The 14,613-nt window shown below is 52.2% G+C and overlaps 1 protein-coding gene across 13 annotated transcripts in view; it reads left to right on the top strand.

Annotated features, from left to right (window-relative positions):
- The window catches only part of MSI2 (musashi RNA binding protein 2), a 204,531-nt gene that overhangs the window by 178,131 nt on the left and 11,787 nt on the right, over positions 1-14,613 (top strand). For 4 of the 13 annotated variants that reach the window (XM_053995554.1, XM_053995552.1, XM_053995566.1 and 1 more), the window contains one exon: positions 5,126-5,233. The exons of 2 other annotated variants lie outside the window; for them this stretch is intronic. In XM_053995554.1, the coding sequence (XP_053851529.1) occupies positions 5,126-5,233 (108 nt within the window). Of the gene's footprint in view, positions 1-5,125; positions 5,234-8,858; positions 8,951-14,613 lie in introns of those variants that run through there. 7 more of the 13 variants (XM_053995557.1, XM_053995556.1, XM_053995561.1 and 4 more) reach the window with 3 other exon arrangements.

Raw genomic sequence — 14,613 nt, 5'->3', positions numbered from 1 at the left:
TCGGGCTGATCAAAGCTGCTGGGAACGCCGCTTGGAAAGGGGGGATCAGCCCCTGGGTACCCTGCTTGAAAAGGGGGGATCAGCCCCTGGGTACCCTGCTTGAAAAGGGGGGATCAACCCCTGGGTACCCTGCTTGGAAAGGGGGGATCAGCCCCTGGAAATGCTGCTTGGAAAGGGGGGATCAGCCCCTGGGTACCCTGCTTGGAAAGGGGGGATCAGCCCCTGGGAACACTGCTTGAAAAGGGGGGATCAGCCCCTGGGTACCCTGCTTGGAAAGGGGGGATCAGCCCCTGGGTACCCTGCTTGGAAAGGGGGGATCAGCCCCTGGAAATGCTGCTTGAAAAGGGGGGATCAGCCCCTGGGTACCCTGCTTGGAAAGGGGGGATCAGCCCTCTGGCTCCTCTCCCTGCTCAGCCTGCACATGAGTTCATATTCCAGCCTTTGCACTTCTTTCCTGCGAGATCAAGTGAGCCTCCTGAAGGGCTGGGGTTCAGGTCAGCCTGCTGGGGAGCACCAGGGGTGTAAGGAGTGAAGTGTTGGGGGGTGAAGGAACCTCTGGGCTCGATGCCCTCAGCACAGGGACCCCCAAAAGACCCTGCACAGACCAGTCTGCTGCTTTTGTGTGAACACTCCAAACACCCCTTGAATACACAGCAAGGGGGTTGCTTCTTAGGTGCAGTTTCATGGTGGCTTTTATTTAATTCTCCGTGCCTGTTCCCTGATTTTGGCTATTTTCAGAAGCCAGGTGGTGATTTGGGCATCTCGACTTCCATTTTCTTGTTTTAAATCCCTGTGCTCATTGCTGAAGTCTGAACATGCGACCTCAAGTGCCCAAGTGCTTTGGCCATTAAGAGGAAATTCTTTGCATGGTATTTTTTGATGTAAGGACTAATTTTGTGATCTTTGTGCCCTTTTTTTGGGTTGATTCCTATTGTCTGTCTGGTTGTTGAAGAGAGGGTTACGTGTGCTTTGAGCATGCAAGATACCTGGGGTCCTCAAAGGCTTGTCAGAGCAGGGCTGAAGGAGTCAGTGATTCCTCTTAGAGCCAGAGCTGCAGGAAGAGTGTCCTGGCAGCAGGAAGGGGTGCAGATGGTTCTTGGGTTTTTCCCTTGTGGTTGCTTTGTAGCCAAGCCCAGGCTGGAGGGCAGGAGAACTCTGTGATTTAAGAAGGAATGGTCCCACCAGAGCAGGAGATGGAGCAGGGCAGAGATCTGGTGAGCCCCTGAAGCCCATGTGAAGACTGGCCCTGCTCAGGCAGCATTGTCCTCGCCAGATTTGTTCACAAAGCCCCTGGAAATCTGCTCAATCCTGGGCTCCCACTGCAATGCCCAGAGCAAGGCAGTGGGGCTGTGTGCTCCAGCCCAAACTGCTGCTCCAGGGCTGTGCCATCCTGTGATCCCCCTTCTCCCAAAATCACCTGTGCCTTGGAGAGACAACAGCCATGGACTGAATCTGGGACCTCAGGGCAAAGAATTTGACCCAGATCTGTCCATCTTCCCCCACTGCTTCACTGTTTAAAGTGAAACTGTTGATGCAGGAAGCAGGAAAATTTTATCTGTGAAGAATTGCACTTGGAACGCTGGTTTTGGCTCATTCTGAGCAATGAGAGAGCATGAAATTGCTGTGAATCCTCAGGGCTTTCCTGGACAGTGTGTGAGCCCAGTGCAAAACGTTTATTGTAAAATACCTTCTAATTGCAGTGCTTAAAGTGGGCACTGCTGGCCTTTGCAATGGCTCTGGGCTTTGTTTCCTCTGGGCAGCTGGGAGCAGCGGGCACACAAAGCACAGGGCTCATTTGAGCAGGAATCAGCGCTGTAAACAAACACCAGGAATGAATTGAGCACTCCCTCCACCCTTTGGATTTTCCAGGTGACTTCAGAAGGCTCGGAGGGAGTGGGGCTGGTGCTGGCCATGCTCCTGATTGTCCAGGGTGGGATCCAGAGGTGCTGCCATCAGTGCTCCCCTTGGCTTCAAGACACTCTTGTCCAGGCGCCCATTCCTGGCACCCAGTTACCTCCAAGCTGCTTGTTAAAGCGAACTGGGAGGCTGGTTGGCAGCTGGTACATGGAGCAAAGGACCTGCTGACACCCCACAGCCCTCTGTGCTCCTGGGGGTCCCCCACAGCAGCAGTCCCCAGTGCCATTGCTGTCTCCTGGAGATGCCTGCACTTCCCAGGCGTTGCTGAGTGGCACCGGGCCTCTTCTCACACTCTGCTTGGCTACAAGTTCTCCTTGTCCCCTGCTCCAGCTCTGGGAGGCATTCCCAGTGCCCCGTGCTGGGATCCCCGTCAGGCAGAGCGGGGTGGTGTCAGCTGCCCACCTCTGCTGAGGAGGGGGTCAGGAGCAAAGAGGCACAGAGGTCCCACAGGGAGGTGGCACAGTGGTGGGAGGGGGTCAGGAGCAAAGAGGCACAGAGGTCCCACAGGGAGGTGGCACAGTGGTGGGACAGGGTCAGGAGCAAAGAGGCACAGAGGTCCCACAGGGAGGTGGCACTCTGGTGGGAGGTCACACAGCATCAGTGGCTCAGCAGCAGTGACAGGGAACTGCTCCCAGCTGAGCCAGCCCGTGGACGTGGTGCCTGGCAAAGGGCATTTTAGCAGGGGATCGATTGCTTTCAGTAGGCTGGATTGATTAGGGGATCCTCCAGTGCTGGAGCCATCCTGTGAGCGTATCAGCGAGGAGGGTTTCGCCAATGTTGATAATCAATCCCAGTTCCCATCTCCCGCTGGCGGGGCCGGCGGCGTTCCCGCACGGAGCGCGGGCAGCGATCACACTTGAGCTGTTTGGAGTGCCGTGTCGCAGGGATGCTTTTATCTCAGAGCTGGGATAAAAGCTTTCTTCAGGGGCGGAGGGATTAATTTTTCACACATCTGTCCACTGGAATGCAATAAGGGAGCCTTTGTTCGGGCTCTTTCCGTGGAGCGCCTTCTCCACCCTTGTTATTTCACTCTTCTTTTGCGTGGCAAAACTTTTTGTCCTGCATTTCAAATAGATCCTGAGCGTCCCTGGCAGCTGAACAAGAGAAACAAACTTTCCAGCCCTGTTTTTTGTGCTGTTCTCAGGGGATGCTTGGTGATTTGAAGGGTATTTGATTGGTTTTGGCAGAGGCATTTTATGCCATGGAAAATCCACAGCTCCTCCAGTCCCATAGGGATGGTTTAGTGAGCCCCTGGAGCCTCCAAATGAGAGATCTGCGGGTGGCCAGCTGCTCGTGGAGGTGCCATGGGAACGCTGAGGACACTGCTCTTGGACCGTGCGCCGTGGTGGGCAGGGAGGGACAGGGGACAGTGCCAGCTCTGCTCCCGCCTGAGCCGCAGTGGGAGGGCCCAGAGCTTGGCCCAGACATGGCTCTGCATGAAAATGAAGCCCCAGAGCCTCAGCCCTTGTCCTGCAGATGCTTTCCCTGCTCTTTGGAGGTTGGTTTTACTCTTAACACCAAAGTCTTCTCACTCCAGCCTTAATCATGTGTCAGGGGACCCACCCAGGGTTGATGGCTCCATCAGCAGGGAGAGGGAATTTAACGCTCAGGTTCGACCCTGGTTGTGGCATCCCCCAGTCTGGATGTGCTTCCCCCCACATCCCATTCCAGGCTGTAGCAGTTACCAGCTGACAGGCTCACCGGGGGACCAGGGTTGGCTGTGCAGTGCTGGTCTCTGTGCACGGGCAGCACCGCCCTGGGGATCCTCTGCACACATTTACCTGTGCTCTGTTTTTTTCCCCCCCAACAGCCCTATTACCATATGTAAATGCAAGTATGTCTTCTTTTGATTGATGTTTTAAGTAGCTTCGAGTTATTCTAGCCTAGTTCTCTGCTCCTTGCCCTGGTAGCTGAGCTGTAGCTGAGCCATAGTGCTGAAGGTAGTGGGCTGTAGTGTGCTGGGCTCGCTCTCTCACTCTCGGGCTCACTCTTCTCTTTCTCAGTGCCTCAGTTGCTCTCCTGTGCCTTGCAAAGCAGCTGTGATCACGGTCCTGGTGCCCACTCAAGGACCAGGTTCCATTGTGGTGGCCACCCTGGGCTTGTCCTGTTGGAGCAGTTGGAGCTCCCAGGGACCAGGAACCTCCCTGAAGTTATTGACCTTGGGGTTTGGGGTTCTTGCTGATTGCCTGGACTTTGCCATTGCCCTCTTAAAATACATATATTAAAAGTCAGAATCTTTGGCAGATCTTTCGAATATTAATTAAGTAAATAAGCAATCTTGCTGGCAGCATTCCATTCTTCTGCGAGGGCTCAGTTCCCTGGAGCAGGGGGGATGTCATAGAGCTCCTTGATCTGCGGCTGGTTTGCTTCCAAGAGCCTTTCCTTTCTTTCCTTTTCCTTTTCCCTTTCCCTTTCCCTTTCCCTTTCCCTTTCCCTTTCCCTTTCCCTTTCCCTTTCCCTTTCCCTTTCCCTTTCCCTTTCCCCTTCCCCTTTCCCCTTTCCCCTTTCCCCTTTCCCTTTCCCTTTCCCTTTCCCCTTCCCCTTTCCTTTCCCCTTTCCCTTTCCCTTTCCCTTTCCCTTTCCCTTTCCCTTTCCCTTTCCCTTTCCCTTTCCCCTTCCCCTTTCCCCTTTCCCCTTTCCCCTTTCCCTTTCCCTTTCCCTTTCCCCTTCCCCTTTCCTTTCCCCTTTCCCTTTCCCTTTCCCTTTCCCTTTCCCTTTCCCTTTCCCTTTCCCTTTCCCTTTCCCTTTCCCTTTCCCTTTCCCTTTCCCTTTCCCTTTCCTTCCCCACATTCCATTTAAATTTTTCTGCTTGATCCTAGCAAATTTGTGATCTTGACATGAGGACCTCCTCATATTTTCCATTACTGCTATAGACCAGCACGTTATTATCACTTGCAAATAAGCCCAGAAGAGAATTCCCTGGTTGTTTGCGGAGCGGGCCGACCCCGTTCCTGCGGGAGCCCGAGAGCTGCAGGCTCTGCCTCCTTGGCTCCACGGCGTGCCATGGCCAGGAGCCCCATTCCTCCTGTGCCAAGGGGATTTGTGCCGGCACTGACCGCTGGCAGCGGGCACCTGGCCAGGGCTGGGCTGTTCCCAGGCGCGGTGGCACGGAGAGCCGGGCTGGCGAGCTCCGGGTGCCTGTGGCCCGCAGGGACTCGCGGTAGCCGCTGGCCTCTGTCTTTACCCTTCTCCTTTTCTCCACGGCCAGGTTTTCCAGCAGCGGCTTATGGACCAGTAGCAGCGGCAGCCGTGGCGGCAGCAAGAGGATCAGGTAGGGGGGCCCGTGGAAGAGCAAACCCTCAGAGTGCAGGGTCAGGTAAAAGCTCTGTCGGTATTCTGTGTGGCTGCAGCTCTCCATCATTTCTCTGATTTTCCTCACACTTATCCTGGGAAAAAAAAACAAATCAAAACCAAAAAAAATTAGAGGGGAAAAAAAAAAAAGTAATCAATCCCAACCCAAACCCAAACTACAAGCAGAGGCCACGGGGGCTGGAGCACCTGCAGGAGATTGGCGTGAGAACTGCCAAAACCAGGGTAGATATTCCAATTTGTTTCTTCCTTTATTCCTTTATTGTGTTGGTTTATTTATTTGTTTGGTTTAAATTAGAGGCTCTAAAAGACACCCCAAAAAAGATCAATCTTGTGTTTTCGGAAAAAAAGTTTTGGTTTCTCACAGGAGGCTGGGGCTGGGTTGAGGCGGTGGCAGCAGCTCTGGGTGCTCCCGCCGTGCCCGGGGCTGCTGTCACCTCCTCCAGCGTGGCCAGCACGGGGCATCCCCATGGCGAGGGGCAGTGTCCCTTGGGCTGGCATCACCGTGCCATTGGCACCAGCACACGCTGACAGTTCACCATCCCTGCCTGCTCCAACCCCGCTGCTTCCATGAGGAACCACAAAGCTTTTCTTCCTTCCTTCTGAAAACTTCTTACTTATTGCTTTCCCCTTAAGGGAAACAAAGAAACAAATCGTTGCCAATTGCCGTTACTGCCTTAGGTTCAAATTTTGCTGGAGACGTGAATCAGCACTTGGCTCAGGCGGCAGAGTTCAGAGCAGCCCTCAGTGAGCCGTGGGCTCCCACAGCAGGCCGGGATGGAGCCGCTGCCGGGACGGAGCCGCCGCCAGCCCCGTGTCCTCTGTCCCAGCGTGTCCTGGGAGGACACGGGGCCGGCAGCACCTCCCGGCTCACTCATGGCTGGGCTGGGGGCTCTCGGTGGCTTTTCGGGCAGCGCCGGGGGTTAACGAGGCTCTCCCGAAAAGCCCCGACTGCGTGAGGGAGAAGGAGGTGGGCGCAGGCCCAGGTGTGTCTCGAGCGAGAGCCTGGGGCCACGGAGGCCAGAGAAAGACACCAGGAGAACTCCGTTCCATGCAAACTGGCACTGCTTGCAGGCTACAAAGGACTCTCTGTACCAGTTCCATCCTGTGGCATGTAGAGAGCGCCTAAGGGGTGACTTGCCAGCCTGGTTGTGGGGATCCCCCAACTCCCAGCTTCTCCTACTGCCCCGGCACAGAGGGGGAAAAACAAACCCAAAGAGGGGAGGAAAAAAAAAAAAAAAACAAAAAACCCCAAACAAATCCCAAGATTGCTTTTGCATATGCTTCCAGGAAAACAGACCTCATTGTTTCTGCCTCTTCCTCATGTTTTGCCCTTCAGGTTTTGTTTTACGTGCAAACAGACCTGGTGAGTTGCCCCTTAGCAAGGCACAGAGGGTTTGGCTGGATTAACGTTGCTTCCCTGATTATTATTATTTTTTTTAATCGGAGTGCTTTTGGTGCCCATTACAACTGAACTGAGCATTGATCAATTCTGTGCCTGAAAATCATTTGTCTTTAATTTGAGTGTTTTTTGGTTTCTCTTTTGTTGGGTTTTCTGATTTGTTTTTTCAATTCTTTTGTTTTTTTGATTTGAACTTGCAATACGAAACTAAATCTAACCCTAAATTAACAGCACCCTTTCTGGCAAGTTTAAAGAGCAGTATGGTGTTTGGAAATGTCTTTTCAAGCCTCAAAATTGCCTGCGTGCACAAAACTGGCAAAAACCCCAAAACTGAATCCAAAGAGCCCCCGTCCCGCCCCAGCCCTGAGGTCTCAAGGAGGAAGGTGGGTTTGTCACCGGCCCCGCTCACATCCGCACCAAGCCGTGGGCTGGGAACGGGGGGGTTTCCGTAGAGTCATCTCCATCCAGAGCTGGTTTTGGAAGGGACATCCTGGGTTTGCCACTCCATCAGCAATGGTAGTGAATTGTATCCAGGAGCAGTGGAGTCCGATCGATCTTGCGCTGCAGTGTACGGGCCCGATTCATTACAAGAAAAAATGGCTGGGGTTTTTTCCTTCTTTCCTTTTCAGCTGGGTTTTTGTTTTCCCTTCACAAATTCGCACAGCCCTCCTTCACGCGTGCCTGGTCCAAAGCACAGAGCACGGCACGGCTGGCCCTAACTGGCCCCTTTCTGCCAGGAAATGGGAAAGAGCTGGGAAACACCGGGGCAGGCGCGTCCCACCACCCCCAGCTCACTGGGAGAGCTCTGCCCAGGGCTGCTGGAGCAGAGCACAGAGCAAGCATTGTCCAGGAGGTTCCTGGAAAGCATTGTTGACAATCCATGTCATCAATGTCCCCATCACTGCTGCCTCTTCAGCAGCTCTCCGGCCCCGTCCCGCCGGCTCTTCCCCACCTTCCTGGCGTCAGTGCCAGCACGGAGACTGAGCACCCTCAGGGAGCATCCACCTTCAGGTGTGTGTCTTGGTCTCCCCAGGAAGCTGCAGCCCTCTCACTCCAAGTCCCTGGGCACTGACCACCTTGGTTTGTCCCTGGGGTGGCATTCCTCCTCTTGGGACACCCGCATGTTTGCTGAGTCAGCAGGGAGCCTGCTGGGGGCAGGTACCTGCTCGGGGCCTCCTCCCTGCCCTCACCCCTTCTTTTTCCATGGCAGCGTGCCACCAGCTGACCTTGCTAGATAAACAGGTTCTTCTGTGTCACAGCAGGTCTGTCCTACAGCCAGCAGAAAGGGACGTGTCCCTGTCCCCGTGCTCAGTGCCACCATAAATTCACGTCCCGCGTCGCTGCTCGCGTGCCGGCAGGGTGAGCGCGGCCGCGCTGCTCGGCATAAATCACGTCCCCAGCCGACATCCCAGTGATGAGGTGATAGCTGAGGTCCTTCCAGCAGACAGAGGTCTGGCCACATCCATTCGCTCCGGGTGGGGCTGTGCTGCCGAATCCCTCCACTGGTTTTGACAACCTCACCCATTCTTGTATTTTTTTAATGAATTGGGACCTGAGCCACGGAAAACGAGCAAAGTTAAAAGTCTCAATGCTGCAAACTCCTCCTAGACAACTTCACTATCAGTGTCACGTTTCTTTTGAATCCACCTGACATATTTTACGTGTAAAACATTTTTGTCGTGTAAATGCTTTTTTTAAAATACAGTCATGGGGGGGGGGGCACATTTTTCTCTTGCATTTGACATGGGCGGGCTTCATCTGGCAGGAGAGCGAGACGAGGAAAATTTGGCAGGAGAGGGTTTTCGTTCCTTCCTCTTTGGTTCATTGACAAGCCTGAGATTTTTCCAGTTCCCGACCTGTTGCTACCAACTGTTCCTCCCTGAGGACTGGAGACAAAACCCATAAGGCCACACTAATCCAGCCCTGTCCCAGCTCCCTCGGGCAGGCTTTGCCCGCCGAGCCGGCCGGCGGCGCCGGGCGCGGTGGGACGGCGCGGTGCCACGGCGCCAGGGGCTGCTCCCCACCCCAACCCCTGGCACATCTGGATTTTGGGCCCCAGTCCCGGCTTGCCAGTGCTGCCTTTGAGCCCCGCGCCCCAACAACCCCTTACTGGACTTTATACTTGCCAGCTATAACAAATCTCGTAACGTGAGCTACTGACCTTGATGGTGAGTGTGAGCAGTTATGTTTTGTTGTTTTCTCTCTTGCTTGGTTGGGGCTGCTGTGAGAGAGGGTGTCTCTGAGGCAAACTTTCCGGCCTCTCTTACACTCGGACGTGCACACCTCCTCTCAAACACTCTTCTGAGCGCTCTCAGCGGGAAGGTTTGTCCACACCTATTAATCCTCTCTCAGTGTCCAGCTTCTTGTTAGTAGCAGCTGGTTGCATGTTTTTTGCTTGTTCGGACGAAACGGTTCAAGAAACGACTCATACCAACTCTTGAGAAATGTCTCTATTTTTTTGTACACTTTCTTTCTTTTGATGTTTTTTATTAATTTCCCTTACTTAAAAAACAAAACACCTGTCGTCCCGTAAAACATTTCACATCTCCCCTTGCCTGTTCTTAGAGTGTATGTATCTGTGGGACTGAACTAAATGCATGCACTGTAGTAGTCGTACTGGTAGCAGTAGATGTAGTTGTAGAACATGCATTGTCGAGTTGATATTATAGGCACCATCAACGCGAACGAGCGTGGCAGATAAAAGCAGAGCCTTGGTCTGATTGAAAGCGTAGGGATAACACAGCAGAGAGCTGCTGATGGCTTGGATCCATAGAGCCCTATTCGTTAAATCCCATTATCTGGAAGTTTAAATTGAAGCCGGCTGTAGGCAACCTACACCCTCCGTACAAGAACCCGCACACGCTCTTATGCTGATAGTAAAACTGACCTTTTTTTAAATTCAAATTAACCCCCCTAGGAACTGAAACACTGACTATAACTGTATTCTCTTATTTTTATTTTGTATCCTAAAGAACCTAAGATATTTTTCAAATCATTTTACAATCATGGTTTCTCCATCAGCCTGTTACTCGTCCATATTAGCCCATAGACTCATTCGTTGGCGGTCGTAGACCAGATGTGCCACACGCAAATCACTCCATTTGGGAATCCAGTAATTCCGTGTGTGTGAGGCGGCTCCCGCAGCCTGTCCTGAGCCACCAAGCGATTGTTTGTAGGTCATAAACCTTAAATCTTATTATGCAACAGAGACTCCGAGCTAGTGATGGGTCGTACTCATTGCCATGTCACCCAGCTTAAGGGAACATTTTTAAATGAAGATTTAACATTTCATAAATATCAGCATGAGGAGTTCGAGGCAAGTTCATCCTCTGTGCCACGAGCCAGCAGTGGCTTTGCTTCTCCTGCCTGGGTTTCTGTGCTAAACTTGGAAAATGCAGAGACGGCGCTGCAGTCAGTAAATCCAACAGATGGTAATTGAGATCCCGAATTAGGCTTTGGTTTATTTGTTTAGTTTGCTGCTTGTCAGGAAACATCCTGATGGGAGCAGAAAAGCTCCTCTCTGGTGTGGTCATCCCCCCGCCTCCTCCCAAAGCCCTGGCCATCCCCAAAGCCAGCTGTGCTGGGTGGGAGCCTCTCCCTGCTCTGCTGGGCAGAGCCACACACTCATTAATGCACTTCAGGCAGCAAGGGCTTTCAGAGGAAATAAAATATCCAGGATGGGCTTTCCAGTGTAATTAAGGATTTGTATCTGCTCCTTACCTCTAATAGAACATTGAGTAAGTCAAGCAAACAAGCACTGGGGCTGACACAGTGCAAGGTGAGCTGAGCTGCCCCTGGAGCTGAACACTCGTGTGCCAAGGCAGGGATGAGGTTCCCTTTGGATCTCAGTTTTCCAGGGAAATGGGGAGCCCGCTGTTCAGTGCACCCCAGCACGAGATGAAGTGAGGAGTGTGCCTGAAACTCAGCAGAGCCTTGTCTGACACCTAAGGAAGGTGCTCCAAAATCTAATCTACTCATAGTTTAGCAAATTAATGGCCATAAAAAGGGGGACAGTGGTTGGTCTGTGTGTGCAGGGGGAGAGGAGCTGCCACGGGCTCATGGAGATGTCAGGAGGAGCATTTCAAAGATCCAGCCATGAACCAATTTGGGATTTCTGCAGCCCGCTGGGAGGACTCCCTTGTGGCACAGTGGCTCTGGTGGAACTGCTCTCCCTTTTTTATTTTCCTCTATGAAAGTACATAAAGTTTAATCCAGGCTATGTAATCTCAAAAGCCAGAACCTAACAAGTGGACCACTTGGGAGCAGCAAGGGCTGGAATTTCTCACTCCAGTGGAACCGCCAGTAATTATGTGACAGAGCCTGGCGGGTGATGCATTGGGAAATTAGCGGCTGCATCGGATTTTATCCCTTGCTTATCTCCCTGGCAGAGGCAGCACGTGCTGGGGAGCACGGCCGGTGGCCAGGCAGGGACCCCACACTGCAGGGGCTTCGGGGAGGGGTGGGAGCAAGGGAAATCATCCTGGTTTAAACAGGAATTCCATCAGCCAGGCTCGGCATGCAGCAGCCCCAGGTGGTGAATGCACTCTGGAGGAGCCACTCCACATTCCCATGGGTGGTTTTGGCCTTCTTACTGACATACTGGGAGCCCTACAGTTACTTGTCTGTCTACTACCCCAAATTTTAAAAATAATAATAATGAAAGGGGCATCTTTTCTGTTTGGCTCAGAAGTGCTGTGCTGCTCCAGGATGGGAATCCCACAGGTCCTTTTCAGAGCAGGCTCCAGGCAGAAGAAACCCTGTGTCTTGTTTTACTGTAGGATGCCTCTTTTGGATCTTTTTTGATCCATGAGGGACTGAGTTGCTTCCTGCACTGCCAGGGAGAAAATTCAGTAGATATGAAACAATTTGGTGCTGCTGCTGCTCGACCTTGGCCACAGCGGCCGGTGTTTGACAGGGCACTGGGCTGAAGTCTATTGAGGTTAAAATACATCAGCTTTAATCAATAATTTTGTAATAGAAAATCTTGTGCACTTGATAAATCATCTCCAGTGCAATTAGTGACCACCTCTGAAGTGCAGTTGAAGTTAATCTGTAGCAAATTTAGCCAGTAACTTTTAATAGTCTTTTCCATCAGGAGAATTATTTTCCACGGGAAAATGCTCCTCAGAATGCTCATCATGCTGTTTTATTTAGGGAGAAATTCTTCTCTGTGAAGGTGGGGAGGAACAGGTTGTCCAGAGAAGCTGTGGCTGCCCCATCCCTGGAAGTGTCCAGGAGCTTGGAGCAGCCTGGAACAGTGGAAGGTGTCCCTGCACATGGCACGGGGTTGAGACAACTTTGGTACCCTCCAAAGCCCTGCCACGGCCAATTATCCATGTTTTATTCCCTTTCTCCCAGCGGAAGCTGGGGGACAGAGCTGCTGGCAGTTGTAATTAGACTTTGCTCCCTGCAAGATGCAGACAAGTTGGAGAGCTTGAAGTGGGGTTTCAGCACGTGCTCTCCAGTGCATGAGATCTTCCAGCACAGGATGGTGTCTCCTGCATTTTAATCCCTAAACAGGTAAAATGCTGCCAGAGCTGAGGGTGACTTGACTCCCCAGCAGCAGTTGCAGGCTGTTACCCATTAGTGGAACAACTGCTAACTGTGAGGCAGCACGCAATGGACTGACACACTACTGTCAGTATTTTCATGCTGATTCTCTCCCCAAATGCTTTAAAAGTAAATACATAATTACAGTGATGTTTCTTCTCCCTCTCTTCTCTCTGAAATAGAAGGCTTCCAGAGGAGCAGAGTAGTTTATCCTTGCAGCAGATGTTGGTGTGCATCTGGCTCCATGTGAGCTCTGTGAGAAGCACGGTGGGTTAGGAATTGCCAGAGAATGCAAAATTGATCTGCAGGTATATAAAACTGAGCTGCTTAAAAATAATAAACTCATGCAGCTGGAGCCTTTGTGAGCATTTCCTGATGTTTAAAAGAGCCCAGAACTCTGTGCCCTGACCCTGACTGGGATGTCAGCTGCCGACAGCGTGGAGGGTGCCACCAGCTCTCCCCCAGGCACTGTGTGCTGGGCAGCAGCTTGCCTGGTGCAGAGCCTCCCACAGGAGGGGATGGCTGCACAGGACTGGGGGTTTGCAGGCTGGATGCCTCTTCTGTTACCTGGATAACCCCCCTGTGCTCCTGAGCATCCCCCCAGCCCGTGGGATCAGCAGAGGGAAGGTGCCCCCCAGGCAAGGTCCTTCTGCTACTATGACTTGAATTATGCAGCAAAACAAAGACCCGGTTTTGGTTTAATTTTCCTCCTGTATTGTCTGTTATTGTACAAAAGGCTTCAATTTCAAATTACAGGAGTGATAGCCAGTTAATGTGGTACAGTGGGAGGCCGGAGTTGCTGTTGCTATGGCAATGGAGTTCGGCTCATTTGTTTTGTAGATGAGTAATTACTACGCAATTAGAGTAGGCTAAAAATAAAGAGGCCTTTTGTTCCCTCTTACTCATTAATATTAATAAAAGACCTGTCCGGGCTGTGGTAAACAATTAATGCAGATGTGGTTGCCCATGGTAAAATTAACAGCAGCTTTCCTGCTCCTCGGGGTGAGATGAAGGCACCGGCATCACCTGGCTCAGCTCTTCCTTCATTTTAAATGGAAAAACGGTTACAGAGGGGTCTGTGATATCCCAGCATCCGAGCTTTAGCTCTTATTTGCCAGTTGGATGGGTGGTAATAAGTGTTAAAGCTTCATGAAGCTTTAACAGGCAGCAGGAGCAGCGCTGGGGTCGGCGCCTGCGACACAGCAAGCGCCCGCAGCCCGCCGAGGGCTCCGGGAGCAGCCCAGCAGCAGCTCCTGCTGCTGACAGATCCTCATTCATCCCCCTTGGATAAACGCCAGGGCTGGAGCAAGAAACTTGCCCAAGAACCTGAGCACAGACAAGGACAAGCGTGGTGCTGCTGAAATGACTCCAGCACGGCATGTTACAAACACAGATCGACAAAAAAGAGAGTAAGGAGCAGTCCCTAGCATTTGATGTGAAGTAAAAAGATGACAGTACCTTTAGCCTGGATATTAGGATGAAATTCTTCCCTAGGAGGGTGGGCAGGCCCTGGCACAGGGTGCCCAGAGAAGCTGTGGCTGCCCCTGGATCCCTGGAAGTGTCCAAGGCCAGGTTGGACGGGGCTTGGAGCAGCCTGGGACAGTGGCAGGTGTCCCTGCCATGGCAGGGGGTGGCACTGGGTGGGCTTTAAGGTCCCATCCAAACCATTCCGTGATTGTGTGAGGTACGTAAACATTAATCACATCATATTTTAAATTAGCTGTAAAACCAGTTAAATTGGCAGGAGCCAGTTAGGAAATTGACTCAACAGGACAGCATTTGTCTGCCCCTTTGGTTTATTTGTGAGCTCCAACAGAGCTGGTGAACAACCCGTGCCTGCAGGGAGGGAGAGCGGAGCAGCACAGAGCTGGGACTGGGGCAGGGGCTGATGAGTGGTCACCTGCTCCCTGCATCATCCCCGGGCTGCTCAGCACCCCTGGAATGCACCGGCAGCAAGGCAGAACCTCTCCAAAGGGCAAATACCCCAGCCCAGAACCCTGAATCCTCTGCTGGGGGGGCTGTGGATGCACAAACCGCATCCCTCCCAAACTGTTTAACTAATGGAGGGAATCGTAGCAGAGCCTTTGTAAGGTCGACATTTGTTTGTTGTTAAGGATCTAATTAGAAACATGAGAGGAAGCTGAATGGCTGCTTGCTCGGCTAATTAGCGACATGCACGAAGACCACTTTGAACTTCAAGGACACAAAGCTATTAGCGCTTACATCAAAAATGGATTAAACTTCTGTGCTTTTATAATGATTAAAGATGAGCCGCTCGAGAGGAAATCCTTTTGTAAGGCTGTGACAAGAGCTGGCTCCCCGACTGCAGCTCCTACAAGCGAAGCTTTGTGTGGCCTCCGTGTCGCGCTCGGTCCCACGCGAGTGACACCGCTAACACACGCTACGGAAAACGGGATTAGGCAATAAATATTGAT

This window comes from Vidua macroura, chromosome 20 (assembly GCF_024509145.1).
Source record: "Vidua macroura isolate BioBank_ID:100142 chromosome 20, ASM2450914v1, whole genome shotgun sequence".
Classification (NCBI taxonomy): Eukaryota; Metazoa; Chordata; class Aves; order Passeriformes; family Viduidae; genus Vidua; species Vidua macroura.
Note: the sequence above shows the minus strand (reverse complement) of the source record. Positions and strands in the feature narration are given on the sequence as shown.